This window comes from Microcaecilia unicolor, chromosome 6 (assembly GCF_901765095.1).
Source record: "Microcaecilia unicolor chromosome 6, aMicUni1.1, whole genome shotgun sequence".
Classification (NCBI taxonomy): Eukaryota; Metazoa; Chordata; class Amphibia; order Gymnophiona; family Siphonopidae; genus Microcaecilia; species Microcaecilia unicolor.
The window spans coordinates 47,408,163-47,427,976 of record NC_044036.1 but is presented as its reverse complement, the minus strand read 5'-3'; the positions used below and the strand labels follow the sequence as shown (position 1 = coordinate 47,427,976).

General features: G+C 42.7%; 1 protein-coding gene across 1 annotated transcript in view; it reads left to right on the top strand.

The window, feature by feature from the left end:
* ANKRD13C (ankyrin repeat domain 13C) overlaps window positions 1-19,814 on the top strand; it is a 93,279-nt gene that overhangs the window by 37,905 nt on the left and 35,560 nt on the right. Inside the window, exons 3-9 of the mRNA XM_030205930.1 lie at window positions 874-978; window positions 2,237-2,322; window positions 4,096-4,141; window positions 12,423-12,489; window positions 13,229-13,373; window positions 18,247-18,378; window positions 19,291-19,452. Of these exons, the coding sequence (XP_030061790.1) occupies window positions 874-978; window positions 2,237-2,322; window positions 4,096-4,141; window positions 12,423-12,489; window positions 13,229-13,373; window positions 18,247-18,378; window positions 19,291-19,452 (743 nt within the window). The remainder of the gene's footprint in view (window positions 1-873; window positions 979-2,236; window positions 2,323-4,095; window positions 4,142-12,422; window positions 12,490-13,228; window positions 13,374-18,246; window positions 18,379-19,290; window positions 19,453-19,814) is intronic.

Genomic DNA, 19,814 nt, shown 5'->3' with positions numbered 1-19,814 from the left:
TGATGCCAATATTTAAAGGATGTAAGCTCCTACCTTTGACAGGTGTCTAAATAGGCCTCACTGAATATTTACTATGCCTGAATGCCTAAATTTAGGAGCAGAAATAAGTGGGTGGCATCAGGGCCAGATTTAAGGTGAAAAAGTTAGGTGTTTAGCGCTAACCTTTAGTACTAGGCATATCACTTAGGATCATAGATCTAGGCAGATGAACAGCAGGCCTAAATTTAGGCTTCCTGGTTTTAGTCTCCAAAATCTAGGTGTTTCAGCTGAAAATAGGTATCTAAATGTGAAGCTCAGCATTTTTTAGGTATCGCTCCTCTGTGTACAAAAGTTTCTATGTTTAATTTTTTTCATCTAGCAAAGAACAGCAACAAAGGCAACAAAAACGTCTGGCAAGCTTTAATGGCAAAAGAACTTTTGGTCTATGAAATCATCAACCTTGAATTCCAGTTGCTGATAAGCACCATGGCTGCCACGATTGGACAACTGACACAAAATATTGTAAGCAATGTAGCAAAAAAGATTCTCCCACCAAACATTTTTCTTGTGCAGTTAGCAGACTCCTGATGCAGGCTTTATTGCTGAAACATGACTATGTCAAGTCGCATTGAGGAATTGCTATTAAAGCTTTCCAGCCATCTTTGTTGCCTGTACTGCCCTTTGCTTGTTGTTGTGTTGACTTGTTCATTTTTCATCTCGCATTAAAATAATTGTGCTTTACTTTTCTGTGCCTTCTCGGTTTTCATTTTGTAAGGGTAAAGAAATTGGTCTTGTGTGTGCAGGATTAGTTAAGTACCAGGCGTAGCTGGAAGATTTGCCCTCTACAGTACAGAATATGCTCACCTGTCAAATAATGTTTTTTCTCTATTGCAGAGTGCGCCCATTTGCTTTTGGCACACAATGCTCCAGTGAAAATGAAAAACTCTGAAGGATGGAGCCCGTTGGCAGAAGCTATCAGCTATGGAGACAGACAAATGAGTGAGACATTTGACCCAAGTCCTTGCTTTTCTTGTGGGCGGTAGTGTGCATTGGATGAAGGATAGAATAGATGAGTTTGAAGGTGTGTTTAGATGTGCTGTTTGTAACGCAGAATAGAAGATAAAAGATCTTAAAATGCAGTAATGTTACAATGAAGGGCTGCTCATTAACATTCATGATCTAGAGCAGTGGTTGTCAACCCAGTCTTTGGGGCACACCTAGCCAGTCAGCTGTTTAGGATTCCCTGAATGAATATACATATGAAAGATTTCCCTGCATTATATGTAGATTTCTCTCATGAATATTCATAATAGATACCCATTCAATCAGATTTTCGGGATATGCCCCAAAGAATGGGTTGAGAACCACTTGTCTAGAAAAGTTTTGTGTGTTTCTTTTGTGTAGATGATGGTTTTGGTTAAAACTATAAGGAGCTTAAGTTTAGACTAAATGTTCATGTTGCATATTTAATTTGTTATTCTGAAAAGACCTAATGGACATCAGACTGATTTATGTCTCTTGCTTACAAATTGTCTTGTGTAATCATTGTGCAGCCCTAATGATTATTAATATCAAATTGGATGATTAATACAGACAAAAGAAGTTACACACTGTTCTCTCTTTGGCTGAGCACAATAGGAATTGGATGAAAGTGTGTATATGCCCATAAGAGAAAGGAATGAAATAGCTGAACATAGGTCTTCAAGCACAACAAGTTGAAGTGTATCTGTAAGTCTGCCATGAGGCACTGGACTCCCATGGATGTATAGTGCTCAGTTTAACCTCTCGTCCTCAAAATGGCAGAAAATCAACTTGAAACCCTTGGAGTGGAAGAGTAGCCTAATGGTTAGTTCAGTGGCTAGAGAACCAGGGAAATTGGGATTTGATTCCCACTGCAGCTCCTTGTGACTCTGGGCAAGTCACTTTAACCCTCTATTGCCTCAGGTACAAAATAAGTACCTGTATATAATGTGTAAACCGCTTTGATTGTAGTCACAAAAAAGGCAGTTCCCTCTTCTTGTTCTCATCTGTCTTCAGCCTACTGAGTATCAGAAAGTTGTGTATTCCTTTTTATTAAAAAAAAAAAAATCTTCCTTTGAATGCATCTTCCTATGCTCTTTTTATCTCTCTATATATCAACAGAGTTGTTTCAGTTAATCAGTGAGGTCAGAAGAGTTGATACACCTCATAAAGAAGAGTTAATATGCACACAGGGTTGTTTCTGCTGTGATTTAATATCTGTGTGTGCTTGTTTCAGTTACAGCACTCTTAAGGAAGCTAAAGCAGCAATCTAGGGAAAGTGTTGAAGAGAAGCGACCTCGACTATTAAAAGCACTAAAGGAAGTGAGTTGTCATTTGTTTATTGCTATGCATATGTGTTTGTATTTATTTAAGATTTATTTAATGCCTTTTTGAAGAAATACACTCAAGGCGAGGTACAGCAAGAAGAAGTTAAACATGGGCAAACAATTGCAGCAGTAAACGCATTCATATATCAGTGCACATTATAATATGCTGCACATCAAAACATCTTAATAGACAGCATAAGGCGAAACACATAAGACAAGATATAAATATGGGCAGCTAGCATAAGGAACAATTGCATGGGGATTCAGAAAATGTGCATGAAAATCTCAGCTAAAGTAGGAGTGGATAATTGTTTTACAGTATGTGTGAGTAGCTAATTCATTATTTCTTCCATTAAAGGCTTCGAAGAAGAGCCAAAAGCTTTCACCTGCTTCCTGCAGAGAAAGTCTTCAGTTAAGCCTTTCAAGGAGTGCATCCCAGAGTGTGTGTGGGGGGGGGGGGGGGGGGGGGGGGGAGGGGCTATTCCAGAGAAAGCTCTTTGGAAGGACCTTAGCAGCCATGGAAGTGTATAGAAGGAGATCCTGTTTATGTATTCTGACTCATTTTCTTTAAGGGCCTTGAAGATCAAATTTAGCCCTATATTGTATTAGCCAGTGAAGTATTTTGCAAAAATGGTGTGATGTGATGTTACAACCTTCTGTCATTCTTGCTGCACCATTCTGAATCAATTGGAGCAGGTGTAAACCCATTATAGTCAGACCAATGTTGAGTGTTTTACAGAATCCAGCTATATTATGGGATAAATCACTGTGACAAGGCTTCCCTTTTTTATGTATGAAGATAGCATTGTTGTTACAGATGATAGAATCAGAGATCTTTACCTTTGTGGAAATAGTGTATTGCAGTGTGAAATTAAATACAGTGACTCTGTGTATACTGTATACATAAATTTTGTTACAGTTTTGCTAGTGTAGTATGAGAAAGCACACCCAAAACTCAGAGAACTGGGATTAAGTTTAGTAGTGGCAAAGGGGATCATCAAATGTTTGATCAATGAGCAAGGAAATTCCATTGGCCTGTTTGGGCAGCTCATTGAGGACAAGAGCTGCATTACATGGGAGTCTATTCTTTTGGCCTGTGAAGGGGCCAAGTCTCTAGAGTATTTGAGACACTGGGCAAGAGTTCTTACTGCTAATTACAGGGCAAGCTGGGGAAAGACTGCAAGGACAGACAGTGAAAGATATGGCCATTGACTTTCGCTGTGAATGTGAACTAGCAACTTGCTGTGCCATGCATAGCATTAAAACTTCTGTGTTGTACTATATCCTACAAGTTATTGCAACCTAGCAAAATTAGTCAAGCCACTCACCTGCTGGCCAAACACAGCTCCTGAGAGGACACCCAGAATTGCTTGATAGGAAAGTAATCCAGTTCCTTGTGCTCCCAATCTGTGGATAGATTTACAGAGTTACCTAACGCATATGAAGCATCATAGTGACACACCACGTGTACCTAAGGCTTGGCATTTATTGATGGATTGAAGCCTTATAGCCTTCATAGATAGCACAAATTAACATCTGGAGAATGAACTATTTAGTAAGTCATGACGTTTTTATTCCTTTTAAACTGGATTGATTGATTTTAATACACTGAACCAAACTATTAGCATGATGGTTTATCCTGAAAACATTATTTCATGTGAAAAACTAGATTTGCAGATGAGAGTGAGCTGCTGTATAGAAACACTCACACTGTTTCACACCAAATGGTAACGTTTTAAATATTTAATGCCACTGTTTGTTTTTCCAGCTAGGAGACTTTTATCTAGAACTACACTGGGATTTTCAAAGCTGGGGTAAGAACCACATCAGAATTGCATTTTTAAAGTCTTGGCTTATTTAAAGAATTTTATGCAAAACAAACATATTCATCATAAAACATTGAGAACCTCATCAGGGTGGAGTAAATTGGAATATGAAAACATCATCTAATATGAAACATGTGAGTGGGAGGGAAAAGTAAAATAATATAGTAACTTCTCCGAGGACAGGCAGGCCTATTTATTCTCACAAGTGCAAGTGGGTAAAGCTGTGCCGAGTTGCCCGGTCCGGAGCTTCTAACAAGCTCAAAACAGCTTTATGGAGCATACGTGTTTTCCTGCAGTTCTTTTTCTACCATGGTGAAGATAGGCTGTGTCTTCTTTCTGATGTCTTTTCACACGCCCTGTCAAAGAGCTTTTTTGGTGCCTTTTGGCTATTTTCGGGAAGATTATTTTTCTTCTGCCTGTCTTTGGTCACCTCTTCCCTTAATATTTTTTAGTTAGTTTGCCTTTTTGTTAAGTTTTCTTTATTTTCCGGTCAGTAGGCCAAGTTTAGGCCAGGTTTTTCCCATCTCTCTCTTTTTTTTTTTTTCTCTGTGCTTTGCCCCTTTTTTCATCACCATCGAGCCGTTTGATTTCGCTGCAGAAGTTTTTACGTCCATGTAATCTAAAGTTCCCAGTGGCTTTAAGCACTGTACCCAGTGCAATCAGACCATCTCTGATGCAGACACCTATTCTTGTTGTCTTCAGTGCTTAGGGCCCGACCACAGCCCTGATGTGTCCTCTGCGAGTGCACAAGAGAACATAGGTGCTCATAGAGGCGCAACAGGAAAAGATTTTTGGAGGCAGGTCAGAGTTCATCGACATCGAAGCTTGCTTCGGGAGCATCAGTCCCAGGTATGGCTGCTTTGAGACCTATGGTTGCTGGGAGCATCATTGCGTTGAGTGGGTCTCCACCTGTCTCGATGACGGCTGCTGGACAGGGCCCCGCCAGTGTGTGACCCGACCCTAAGGCAATGTGAAGATTTGATGACGTCCTTGTCGGTACCAAGGAGTCTCTGTGCAAAGCTTCAGGCGAAGGCTAAGAAGCATCGGTGCTGATCTCTGAGCAGCTAAGAAGCATTGGTGGTGGTCTCTGAGCAGCCCAGCTCCTGTTTTGACCCCAGCAGTTCTGCAACCTGTCTCAGCCATCATCCCAGCTTTTCCCAATGTTGGCCCTCGATGAGCATATCCAGTTCTTGTTACCTGAACTTCTGGATGGCCTCATGCAACGATGTGTGTCGCTACCGGGGGTGCTTGCCTTTCTATACCACCTCCCATTGCTGCCTCACTTGGCCCATGGCCTGTGGTGCAGTCTCTGACGCCAGTGTTGCATGGCATGCGGTACCGGTGTAGACGTCCACCCAGGCCGGTACCGCCTTGATGTCGGTGGAGGAAGCTTTGCCAGAGTTCAGGCGGGAGCTGGCTCCTCGATGCCCCTCTCGGGGACATGGTTCCTCTACGTCAAGTCAGGCTCGGTCTTGACACTCCCATGCAAAGTATTTGTCCAACACCAATGAGAAACACTCGGGAGAATCAGAGGAGAATCCAAGGTACTTTTCCTCAGATGAGTCCTATGGCACCCCTTCTGACCCCTCCCCTTGAATGGAGGAAGTCTTCGGAGAGCTTTTCATTTCCTTTTTTAAATGAAATGGCTGTTGCCATTTCATTTCCTTTAGAAGTGGAGGACAAACCCAGGTCTAAGATGCTCAAGGTCCTGGACTATACATCTCCTAGGCAGGCTGTGACTGTCCCTCTCCATGAGGTACTCAAGGAAGTTCTCAGTCGGAACTTGGAGTCCCCTCTATCGGTTCCTGTCATGCCCAAGAAGATTGACACCCGGTACCAGATCCACAGTACACCTGGTTTTAGTAGTCCCCAGTTGCTTCACAATTCCATGGTGGAGGAATCTCAAAAGGGCCAAGAGTAATAGGGACTATGCCTTTACGCCCCCAGGCAGAGAAGCTAGAACCTTGGACTCTTTTGGTAGGAAGATGTTCAGGCTTCAGTGCTCTTTACAAGCGCCTACTTGTGGGACTCTGTGCATAAGTTGCTGGACTTGGCGGAATCTCTACTTCTGGAGCAGGTTAAGTCAGTGCGCCAGTTGGCCAAGCAGCAGAAAACGTGTTGTAAGTTCTAGCCCAGCAGCGCCTATGACACTTTTGACATAGAATCCAGAACCTCTGCTCAGAATATAGCAATACGCAGACTCTCATGGCTGTGTGTTTCTGACTTAGAACATTCTATTCAGTAGAGGTTGGTGGATGCCTCATGCCAGGGGGATAACCTTTTTGGAAAGAAGGTTGAGGAGGTCGCTGACCAAATCAAGAAACATACTGATACCATCTCTTCTCTCTCCAGCCGGACGTCTTCTGCATGGTCCTCCTCATCCAGGAGGTATTTTGTTAAGTCGGGGAAGGGTGCCTACTTCCCACAGAGGTGTAGGTAGGTATTTATTTAATTGCATTTGTATCCCACATTTTCCCACCTATTTGTGGGCTCAGTGTGGCTTACAGGTACGCTGCTTCCTCTTTCCAGCCTGCTCAGGCTCAACCACAGCACACTCGTTCTCATCAACAGCATGTGCCTAAGGACCCTGCTGTGTCCCAGCAAAAGCAAAGGGCGAGCTTTTGACTAGCTCCAGCAGAACATAGCCGCTGTCAAAGTGTCCGTACTGGATGACCTTCCAGTCGGACGGAGGCTGAAATTTTTCTACAAAAGGTGGTCCCTTAAAACCTCCAACTGGTGGGTTCTTCAAATAGTACATCTCAGAAACACCCTGAATTGGTTTCAAAAACCTCCAAATTGTCCACCAAGAGGCTCATTATGTAAGCTTTCATCACAGGAAGGTACTTGCAGAGGAACTCTCCGCCCATCTAAAGGCCAGTGCGGTTGAACCCGTTCCACCAGGGGAAGATGAATGGGGATTCTATTACAGGTACTTCTTCGTCCAAAAGAAGACAGGGGGATGCATCCCATCCTACACCTAAGGACCGTGAACAAATTCCTGGTCAAAGAAAAGTTCAGGATGGTTTTCCTGGGCACCCTTCTTCCCATGATTTGCTGGAAACACACCACTTCCAGTACCGCATTTTCCCTTTTGACCTTGTGTCAGCACCCAGGGTCTTTACCAAATGCTTAGCAGAAGTCGCAGCATCGCTATGCAGGTTGGGAGTTAATATGTTTCCTTATGTTGACGATTGGCTGGTGAAGAGCACTTTGGAAGATGTTGCTCAGGAGTCCATGCGGAGGAGTATTCGGTTGTTAGTGCTATTGGAGTTCGTTATAAACTACACCAAGTCCCATCTTCATCCTGTCCAGTGATTGGAGTTCAATGGAGCACTGCTCAATACGCAGAAGGTTCGAGCCTTCCTCCCAGAACCAAGAGCGGACACTCTAGCCACCCTGGCTTCTGAGGTTCAAGCCTCTCAGCAGCTCACAGCTCGGCAAATGTTGAGGTTGCTGGGCCACATGGCTTCCACAGTATGTGACACCCATGACACACCTTCACACGAAATCAGCCCAATAGACCCTAACCTTCCAGTGGTGCCAAGCCACAGGAAGTCTAGAAGATATCATCCAAGTGTTCCCAGACCTTGTTCGCTCTCTGTTCTGGTGGATCATTTTATCCAGTTGGACTCTGGGACTCCCATTCCAAATTCCTCAGCTTCAAGATGCTGATGGCTGATGCATCTCTCCTAGGTTGCGGAGATCATGTGGATGGGCTTCACACTCAAGGAGCCAGGTCATTCCAGGAAACAGGTCTTCAGATCAACCTTCTGAAATCCTGGGCGATCTTGAACGCTGTAAAGGCTTTCAGAGATCTACTGTCTTGCCATATTATATTCATTCAAACAGACAACCAAGTTGCAATGTAGTACACCAACAAGAAGGGGGGCACCAGATCACGCCCTCTGTGTCAGGAGGCTGTCCAAATATAACGCTGCGCTCGTCAGCATGGCATGTTCCTTCGAGCCACTTATCTGGTGAGTAAAAACATATGTCTGGCCGATAGACTGAGCAGGATTATGCAACCTCTTGAGTGGTCTCTCAGCATGGGCGTTACCCGCGAGATGTTCCGAGCATAGGGCACCCCCTTGGTGGATCTCTTGGCCACTCACCTGAATCACAAAGTCCCTCAGTTCTGTTCCAGACTTCAGGTTCACTACAGACTATCATTGGATGCCTTCCTCCTGCATTGGGGGGGACGGGTCTTCTATATGCATATCCTCCCATCCCTCTTGTGGGGAAGACTCTGCTGAAACTCAAGCAAGACCACGGGACCATGATCTTAATCGCACCTTACTGGCCACAGCAGATCTGGTTCCCTCTTCTTCTGGAGTTATCCTCCGAAGAACTGTGAAGATTGGAGTGTTTTCCGACCCTCATCATGCAGAATGAAGGATCTCTTCTACATCCCAGCTTTCAGTCTCTGGCCATGATAGCCTGGATGTTGAGAGCCTAGAATTGCTTCTCTGTTTGTCACAGCGTGTCTCCCGGGTTTTGCTGGTTTCCAGGAAAGATTCCACCAAGCGGTGTAACTCTTTTAAATGGATGAGGTTTGTCATCTAGTGTGAGGGCAAGGACCTAGGTCCTATTTCTTGCCATGCACAGAGAGAAATGTAGAAGGTATTCATGCAGGGTCTGTGCAGGGTAGGAAATACGATCTAGGGCCTTGCCCTCACACCAGCACAAACCCTACTTGAATACCTCATACACTTCTCTGAGTTTGGTCTCAAAACCAACTTCTTAAGGGTTCACCTCAGTGTAATTAGTGCTTATCACTATGTAGAGGGTAAGCCCATCTCTGGACAGCCTCTAGTTGTTCGCTTCATGTGAGGTTTGCTTTTGTCAAAGCCCCCTGTCAAACCTGTGGAGGAGTAGCCTAGTGGTTAGTACAGCGGACTTTGATCCTGGAGAACTGGGTTCGATTCCCACTACAGCTCCTTGTGACTGTGGGCATGCCACTTAACCCTCCATTGCCCCAGGTACAAAATAAGTACTTGTATACATGTAAACCACTTTGAATGTAGTTGCAAAATACCACAGAAAGGCGGTATATCAAGTCCAATTTCCCTTTCCTCCACCTGTGCCATTGGACCTCAACATTGTTCCCACCCAGCTGATGAAAGCTCCTTTCATGAATCTGACTTCTGCCATCTGAAGTACTTGACCTGGAAGGTAATTTTCATGGTGGCTGTTACTTCAGCTCGTAGAGTCGGTGAGCTTTAGGCCTTTAGTAGTGGATGCACCTTACATTAAGTTTCATCACAACAGAGTAGTCCTTCGCATACACCCACCTAAGTTCTTACCAGAGGTTGTGTTGGAGTTCCATCTAAACCAGTCGATTGTCTTCCCAACATTCTTTCCCCGACCTCATGTCCATCCTGGCACTTTGCACACCTTGGATTGCAAGAGAACATTGGCCTATTACTTGGAGCAGACAAGGCCCCTCAGACAGTCAGCCCAGCTTTTTATTTCTTTTGATCCCAAAAGGATGGAGATCGCCATCTTGAAACACACAATTTCTAATTGGCTGGCAGATTGCATTTCTTTCACTTATGTCTAGGCTGGGCTGACCCTAGAGGGTCATGTCACGGCTCATAATCTCAGCTATGGCTGTGTTGGTAGACCACTTGCAGTCAGCCTCCATTGAAAAAATTTGCAAGGCTGCGATGTGGTCTTCCATCCATACATTCACATCTTATTACTGCCTTAAGCAGGATATCCGACATGATATTCAGTTCAGGCAGACAGTTTTGCAGAATCTGTTTAGGATCTAGAATCCAACTCCGCCCCCCTAGGCCCATTTTTTCTGTTCCAGGCTGCTCTCTCAGTTTGTATATAGTTTCAGGTTGATCTGGATTCATCTGTTGTGATTAAAGGAAAGAAAATTATCAGATAAGATATAATTTTTCATTATACACTTGGGTAAGTGCACACGAAAGCTTGTTGTACCAGATCCAAGCTCTGGTTCCAGGAGAAAACGGGCTCAAACTGCCCCATTCATTTTTTTTTTGTTCTGTTCTTTTAACAGGCATAGTAATTTCTCTCCAACCATACACCATACGGGTAGTCATATTAGCACAAAAGCCCCAAGTTAACTTACCTGCCCTGAAACTGATTGATTGATCTGTTGCCTGTGATGGCACAAACAACCACATACACAATGAAAGAACTAGCAGTGAGATCAGTGGCACTATGAGTTGCAACATGGCTACTCCCATGGGCTTCAGGGACTAGTTGTTTAGGGAGATTTAGCTGGTGTTCAGTTGCTGTTTCAGCTGGGCCAAAGGCATATGAAAATGTGGGTTCAGCCAGGTGTTCCGAGAATATACACAGGAATTTTACATTAAATTGGTTTGCAGCCATGCCAGTGTTGTTATGCTCATATTAGCCCTCTCCTCAAGTCACTTCACTGGCTTCCTATCTGTTTCCGCATACAGTTCAAACTCCTCTTATTGACCTATAAGTGCATTCACTCTGCAGCTCCTCAGTACCTCTCTACTCTCATCTCTCCCTACATTCCTCCCCGGGAACTCCGTTCACTGGGTAAATCTCTCTTATCTGCACCCTTCTCCTCCACTGCTAACTCCAGACTCCGTTCCTTTTATCTTGCTGCACCTTATGCCTGGAATAGACTTCCTGAGCCGGTACATCAAGCTCCATCTCTGGTCGTCTTCAAATCTAAGCTAAAAGCCCACCTTTTTAACTCCTAACCCTTGTTCACTTGTTCAGAACCCTTATTTTATCATCCTCACTTTAATATTCCCTTATCTCTTGTTTGTCCGTCCTAATTAGATTGTAAGCTCTGTCGAGCAGGGACTGTCTCTTCATGTTCAAGTGTACAGCAATGCGTACGTCTAGTAGCGCTATAGAAATGATAAGTAGTAGTAGTAGTAATAGTAGTAGTAGTTTTCTCACTTTTGCAAGCTTTTTCATTTTTATTATCTATATTGATTTGCAGCCATTTTTTCACTTTTGCAAGCTTTTTCATTTTTATTATCTATAATGCAGCAGGACAGAGGTGCAGGTACAGGTGACAATTAGCGCATCTCATTAAAATGGATCTAATGTCTTTGGCAATGTGGTATACTAAGGTTCAGTGATTTGGGGAAAAAATGCAAAATCTTAAGGTTAAGATATTTAAAACAGTAGTTTATTAAGGCGCATTAACGTTTTTAACGCAACTTTAAAGTTAAGGCGTGTTAAACGATAATGCGTCTATACATTCCTATGGGTGCATTAGCGTTTAACACGTGTCAACCATTAACATGCGTTAAAAATGCTATCATGCCTATAGTGCGCCTTAGTAAACATACCCCTAAGTTGGATAACTTTTTTTTTTCTTAGTCAGTTGAGAGTCCCTTTAGATATTAATGCTAATGACTTGAGAACATTTACAGCACAGAGTATAACATTTTGAACTGAGCACATGGATATAATACTATAAATGGGACATTCCTTACATTCTAAGAGTTCTAACTTCTAAAATGAAGTTTCTAGCTTGAGGTCCTTACAGCCAGTCAGGTTTTCAGAATAGTCACAGTATATATGTATGAGAGAAATTACAGATACTAGATCTTCAAAGTATGCAAATTTATTTCATAGATAGCATGAAATGTGACAGTCTTTTTTTTTTTTTTTTTAATGTGGGTGGAAATTCCTGTACTAAAAAATAAGTTTTGACAAGATATTTGCATGTGTTTAATTTTGGCAGCATTTGGACTGTTGTCCGTGGGGTTAAGTCTACACACATCAGTTTCTCATTTCTTTTAGACTCCTTGTCCCACCCCCCTTCATTAATCCTTTGATAGGGTTAAGATTTCTTGCACAGTGCAATCAGAGTAGCTAGTAAGTTGCTCAGTACTAAAGAAATTAAGGTTTGTCCAAAACTGGAGCAAAGCAAATGACTACAGAAAGCTCAGAATGAAATAGATCACTGTTCAGAGTTTAGAGAAAACCCAACATCAACCAATAACATTGGCTAATTAAGAAACAAAGGCTTTTTTTCAAATATTTGGTTCCAGCGGAAGGCTGTAAAATGATGCTGAAGTTTGCAGTGATCTGATCACTTTCATCCTCTGGTCACAGCGGGATCAGCTTTTCCCTCTTCTCCCATACGACTCACAAAATCAGTCATTTCTTTAGACAAGATGTGCCAGTGCGAAGGACTACCCATGTCTCTTATTTAAAGCATTGTGATTTATAGAATGCCAAATAATGTGTATTAAAATGTGTTCAATGTGGGCATCTAATTTTCCTTTTTCATATGTAGTGCCTTTACTATCCCGAATTCTGCCTTCCGATGCATGCAAAATATACAAGCAAGGTATAAATATCAGGTAAATATTCTTTGACTCACTTTATCCTTAATGGAATGAAAAATCTTATATTGAACAGATATGAATATAAAATCAGCTTGCTGCTGTATCTCTAGTGGGGGTTTTTCCCCCTTTGAATTGATTATTCCTAACAATAGGTATAACAAGTGTGAGAGAGCGAGCACTGCATAATAAGTAAGGAATAAAGCCTTAATCATATATTCTGTAACATGATTGTTTTTGTGTTCATAGAGTATTGCTTTACATATATGATGCTTTGGACATGAACATGTAGCTACCTCAAGGGTGAATGATTTTGCAGCTAATTTTAGTTTCTGTGGGAAAAAATGGTAGTGCTATCACTTATACCTGGGCAATTTTGAGGTGCTTGATTTAAAGCGCGTCCCTGGAATAGACCATTTTAGAATCTAGAAGATGATGAAAGATGGGAAGCTTTAACCTTTAGTCTTTCTCCCTGTTCACTATTTCTCAGTTTTAGCTTTCTAGGTTTTCTTTTGGTTAGAATGAGCACGTTCTTAAAGGAGAAGGTAATTAGTGGGTTTTATAGAAATAGCCCAGGTAAAGGAGCTGATGGCCATGCACAGAGTAAGGATGGAATTTTGTTCTTTGCTGGGCAGCTGAGTGCATAGCTATCACAACTGTACCTTAAGTGAATTTGGGCATATTAGTATATACAAGTATTGTGTCCTACTTAATACTTGTCTCTATGGCATTTGGTAATTCACATATCTTTTCACAGGCTTGATACAACTCTCATAGACTTTACTGATATGAAGTGCCAACGAGGGGATTTAAGCTTCATTTTCAATGGTGATGCAGTGCCCTCTGAATCTTTTGTAGTTTTAGACAATGAACAGAAGGTTTATCAACGAATACATCATGAGGTAAGTAACATATATAAAGAAAACATTAGCAGGATGATTTATAGCTTATGGGCTTTTCTTTTAGGAAATGGCCCAAATCTTTTTTTTTTTTTCTAAACCCTGCTAAGCTAACTGCTTTTACCACATTCTCTGACAATAAATTCCAGAGTTTAATCATACATTGAGTGAAGAAACTTTTCTCTGATTTGTTTTAAATGTGCTACTTAGTAGGGAGCCATATAAACTGCCACAAACACCTCTTGTTACATCATTATAGGCAGTCAGTCAGTCTCGTGTTTCCTCCCCTTAATATCTACCCCGTATTTCACTTTCCTCATATAAATGTCATTGTTTTAATGGTGTTATTTTGGCCCCCATATACATATTTTTGAACCCCAGCTCCAAAAAGCTTTCCATACTTTCAGGCCCAAAAACCCAATTCTGTTGTTAAACAAAATATCATGAATTACCTAATGACAACTCAAGCTCGCATACTTTGTTTATGCAGTTTCTCTGCAATCCTGCTGTTGCCACACCTGATTGTGTAACCCCCCCCCCCCCCCCCCCCCACACACACACACACACACTCCTTTTCATTCAGGAACTTAAAGAAGGGCTTCCAATTTTTCTAAAAAAAAAATGTCAGCACATCCCTGTAAGCAGCTGTTAATATTGCCATACTTCATATCCTCAAGTCCCTGTGCAATCTACTCTTTACAGGTAGGGATGCTAGAAGATTTCAAGTTCGTGACACCAACTGAACTGCTAATAGCTGCATCCCTAGGGCACACTTATCCCAGATGAAACTTTCTAAGACATGGCTTCAAAATAACCCCTGATATCCATGCAATAAAACTGCTCCAAAACTACCCCTCTGATAGTTAGAACTGTTGCTATTATATTTTGCAGTTTAGCCAATGTTACAGAATAGTTTTGCCTATAAGCTGTAGCAAATGAGCATCTGCAGGCATACTTATATCCTCCTCCACTGGCTTTCCAAGTCATGCATTCCATGTCTGCATTGAGATTGAGTTTTGTATCCATGTGTTTCTGCAAGTGCCTTATTATAACTTTGTGTTCTGAAGAGGTACACATGTGCATGACATTACTATATTGTTGAGCCTATTTTACAGAACACCTGTTTGGGAATAATGGAAAATTCTTCTGTTGTAAGACGAGGAAAATACTATCTTGAAATAAAATAGGCTGTTTTTAACCACTTTCTACCTCCCAGCTTCCTACTCCACGTCCTATACCTTTTTTCTGAGACTTGGGTATGATATAAAATCATACAGTGGGGAAACATGTAGCCTCAGATTTTTCTACAAATCAATGATGGCAAGAAGGGTTAACTCCCTCCCTCAAACTTAGGTAACTCATTTCAGCCCAGTAATCACTCTGCACATGTGGATTCAGTTCCATCTTAATACTTCAGTGCTGTCAACACAGCAGCCTAATGATGGTTTCCTTGTCCCTCCGTACCAGCCCAGCAGGACTGGTGGGGTTCTGCATGCCTTCCAGCAGGTGAAGACGGAGAACAGTGTTTCTTGTGAGAGCCAATAAGAGCCCAGCTCAGCCCTAGCAAGTCTCAGTATTCTCAGTCTCCAACTGGTGAAAGACATGTGAGCCCTTCAGTCTCATCCTTTCTTTATTCTTCTTGTTAAGAAAAAAAAAAAAATTCTTAGTGAGGTGGTTCTTGATCTGTGTGCCGCCAGGGTTGTTTCTGGTGCCTTGGGGGTGTACATTCGGGAGGTGGAGTCCCTCCTCCCATTTGTCCCTGAGCCTTCCTTGGGCACAGTGAGTTCTCAGGCAGTAGTTGCTCTAAGGCTGGCCTCCTTCCCTTAGAGGGAAGGGTGTTGCAGAGCCGCAGGGAACAGCCATGTTTTCCTCATTTAAAAAAATGAACAGAGGCAGTGCGACAGGCTTTAGTTTGAAAAAAAAAAAATTTAAACCCAGAACGGCACTGCTTACTCTTCTGTCTCTGTTAAAGCTTGGTGTGGCTGTTTACCATTGGAGTCTCTGGCTGCAGCTGGTCGTCCATTCTCTGTCATGGCAGAGAAGCTCTGCATATGTGCAGTGTGTCAGCAGTGTGGGGTTCGATGCTGCCGGGGTTTGCAAGATTTGCACCGTGTCAGAGTCTGAACTTTCGTCTGCTTCAGAGGAAGCAAGTGCTCTGGGATCAGTTGCCCCTGCCGGAGTGGGGGTTTTGCCAGAGCCAGGAACAAGCAACAGAATGGGCCTGATTTTGGCGAGAACCTCCACCATTTTGGAACAGCAGGCTGAATCGGGGCAGCCCGTGTTGCAGTTCTCACTCCAGTCCGTTAACAGCTGAGCCTGCAAGGGTGCAGGGAGAGATTCCTGAAGGGGGATTCCCTCCGGAGTTTGTACTGACAAAGTACAAAGTCTTTTTATTAAAGCAGTGTTCTCCCCTGCCTACTGTGGCTGTAGAACATTCCCAGTGGTCCCTTGCTGGCTTCAAAAAGGCCCAAGGTTTCTTGGGAAGATCAGGATCTGGCCCTGTGGTGGATTCAGAATCCCTTGGAGGGGATCTGGATTTGGAGACAAAGGAGTTTGGAGGTGAGGAAGAAGCCTTTGCTTCCTCAGAGGATTTGTCTCTTGGAGAGGACCCTTCTGTGGCAAGGGTCTTCCACAAAGAGTTACTGGATCTTATTGCTCTAGTGTCGTCCACTTTAAATTTTGAGGCGGTTCAGGAGGCTATGGTACTGCACAAGGTGGATCCCTTGGTTAAGGGGGTCCATAAATCTTTCCGATATTTCCGAATACATCAAGATATCAGGGATATAGTTCAGGTGCAGTGGGATGTCCCGGATGCCCCTTTCCAGTTGGCTCGCTCCATGGTTCGGCTTTCTCTAGTGCCGGAGCAGAATAAGAACTGGCTTAAGCCTCCAGTCATTGATGCAGAGGTGTCTTCAGTGACCATGAAGAATATGGTGCCAAGAAGAATACAGTGCCGATGGACCCGCAGGACCGTCTTTTGGAGATGCTGTTGAAACATTGCTTTGTTTTCGCCTTGGCAGTGCAGGCGACCACTTCCGGGGCATTGGTGGCACATGTGCTTCCGGAGGTCTGAGAGTGTGTTGGACAAGGACTCGGACTGTTTTTCCTTGGTGGACCAAGAAGTGGTTAAGATTGACATAGGCTCAGTGTTTTTGTCTGATGCTTTGTATGACTTGCTTCAGGCATCTGCGAAGTCCATGGTGTTAGTTGTAGCGACTTGTGGGACCCTTGTGGCTTCAGGGTTGGTCAGTGGTTGCATTCTGGATTTGAAGAGTATCAACCATGTGCTTTGTCTCCCATTTCTGCACGGAAACTCTGCGGTTGTTTATTGTGGCAGTACACTTGTGAGAATTTCTCACGGCCCTAGACTTAACAGAGGACCGATCTGTGCATTCCTATTCAGCAGGTGCACCAGCATTTCCTTTGCTTCGCCATTTTGGATCAGCACTTTCAGTGTTGGGCTTACAACGGCCCTGATGATGTTTACCAAGGTTATGGTAGTAATGGCAGCTGCTGTATGCAAGCAGGGCATTCTGGTGCATCCTTACCTGGACGATCAGTTGTTTCGGGCGAAGTCATACCAGGAGAGTGCACAGGTGGTGCAGTTCTCAAAGTCCTTAGGTTGGAAGATCAATTCCCTCAAGAGCCATATGGTGCCGACTTATACCTTGAAATATCTGGGGGTCACTTTTGACACGCTTCTGGGAAGGGTGTTTCTTCTGGACTCATGCATTCTCAAGCTTCAGAATCAGGAACAGAACCTCCGGAGTCAAAGAGCCCTGTAGGCTCGGGCTTATCTTCAGGTGCTGGGGTCGATGGCGGTGGCCATAGATGCAGTTCAGTGGGTCAGGGCTCACATGCGAAGTCTCCAGTGGTCTCTGCTCTCCAGGTGGTTGCCTCAGTCGGATTCCTTGAGGGTCAATCTACCCTTGCCAGCAAGAGTGCATCAGGATCTCTGGTGGTGGCTCTGGAAGAGGAATTTGTTATCAGGCATCCCGTTGGAGCCTCCCTGTTGGGTAGAGGTGACCGCTGATGCTAGCCTCAGGGGCTGGGGAGTTCTCTATATAGGTCAGCTGGTGCTAGGGCTGTGTTCAGTAGAGAAGGCAAGTTTGTCGATCAATCTGTTGGAGACCAGAGCAATTAGTCTGGCCTTGAGTGAGTTTCAGCCCCTCCTTGAGGGCAAGGCAGTGCGCATGTTATCGAACAATGCTATGGCGGTGGAGTATGTCAATTGTCAGGGCGAAACGAAGAGTCCCCAGGTTGGCACTGGATGTGGATGTGCTGTGTGTGTATGCTATAATCCTTTTTTTCTTGAACTATTGTACTTCCTTTATCTTTAGCTTGTACACTGCCTTATCCTGCAAGTCAGTTAAGGCAGTATAGCAAGTGCAAAATAAATATAAACAAATAAATATGTGTATTTCATAGGGTTTCACAGAGAGGGTATTTTCAGGCTTAAATGAATGATATTAGCTTCTGCAGTAGGTTCTGTTAATATTTCTAATGTGTGTATGAATTATGTTTACGTAGAGAATTTGATGTCTTAGAGTCTGCATTTTGCATTGAGAATTGCACTGGTTCTCAAGCCATCCTCTGGACACATCCAGCAAGTCAGGTTTTCAGGATATCCACAATGAATATGCATATGTACTGCTTTCATTGTATGCCAGTCTGTTTTATATGTGTAGATATCCTGAAAAGTAGACAGGCTGGGTATGTCGAAGTGTTGAGAACCAGTGGTGTATAGATAAAGTTTTATACTTGTAAGAATGCTTGATAACTAAATAATGAAGAGAGCAGAATTGGAATAGGATCTAACGGAAATTCCAGTTTGGGCATTTCAATATTTTTTTTCTTTTTTTTTCCCCCCCATTAGGAATCAGAAATGGAAACTGAGGAAGAGGTTGACATTTTGATGAGTAGTGATATTTATTCAGCAACTTTATCTACCAAATCCATCTCCTTCACACGTGCTCAAACAGGCTGGCTTTTCAGAGAAGACAAAACAGTATGTTTGTAATTCTCCTGAATTTAGTCTTCCAACCATGCATAAGCAGGAAAGAGAGCCTCCATTCCACAGTACGTTTACTAGAATCCACAAATTGTCAGAATCGACCACACATCATCCATATTATTGTTTTACCCAAATTGTGAACTAGCTTTTCACTTGGTCATGGCATCACTGTCTTTGTCTAGGCAGATATTATGATACAGCAAACATATACAGAGGACCCACAGTTGAAAGTCAGCTTAAAAAAAAATATTTTTCAAAATAGTGACAAAACCCCAGAGAGCAAGTTGTCAGACAGCAAGGAAATCATTTGAAGAGTATTTACAACCTGCACAGCCCACACTAAGACAGTGTCAAATTCAGAAAAATCGCATCTGAAAAAGCATCAGGTAACCTTATGTGATGACCTTCCTACAAGTTTCAGCTACTCGAGACTTGTCTACAGTCTAAAGTTTGCAATAAATTGAGAGGTTTTGTTTTTATAACAGACTTGGTAGGTCACATTTCCAGGACCATTCTGCCCAGGGCATGTCTCAGTCATAAAGACACACTACTACAATTTAAATCTCTTTATGTAATAACCTGTATAAGAAGTAACCATGTCTCTCTCTGTCATGATTACTTATCAAGCTCAATATAACAATTCAAAATGAATGAGCACAAATTGACAGAAGCCTGTTTTAACACAGACTGCTCTTTCATGATAAACCAGTTAGATATGGCAAGTTCATGGTGTAAATGGTAGCTGAAGAAATGTAATATTTAGAAAATCCAATTACTGGCACATGTTTGCTGTTCAGTGCATTGAAGTATCTTTCACAGTGGGGCTAGCTTTAATAAAAAAAACTGCATGTCTGTCTAAATGAACATGGTGTGTGTTAATGTTTAACAGATGCATTTTAATTTTAGGAAAGAGTGGGGAATTTTTTGGCTGATTTTTATTTGGTGAATGGACTTGTACTAGAATCACGGAAACGAAGAGAACATCTCAGTGAGGAGGACATCCTTCGAAATAAGGCTATTGTGGAAAGTTTGAGTAAAGGTGGAAACCTGATGGAGCAGAACTTTGAGGTAGAGTTTGTATTGTGGAACAAGATACATTGCTTTGATCAAAAAAAGAGCACTAGAGATAACTATCCCTACTGTCCAGAGTTTTGTTCATTTTAATAAAATGAACAAACTGTACATCTTTTTGCAGTCATAATATTAAATCTATTTCTTCATATACTTATCTTCAAAATGAGTGTGCTAGTTGCTCATAATTGTTCTCATTGCTCCAAGGCCTGAATGTAACACTCCTGTTTGAAGCTGATCCTTGAAACCTGTTTTGTTGTACAGAAAACCCAGAGGACTACTATTCACCCCCCCCCCCCCCTTCCAGTTTTGGTTTATTGAAGTATTCTATAATGGACCTTTTATAAAACACTTGTTTA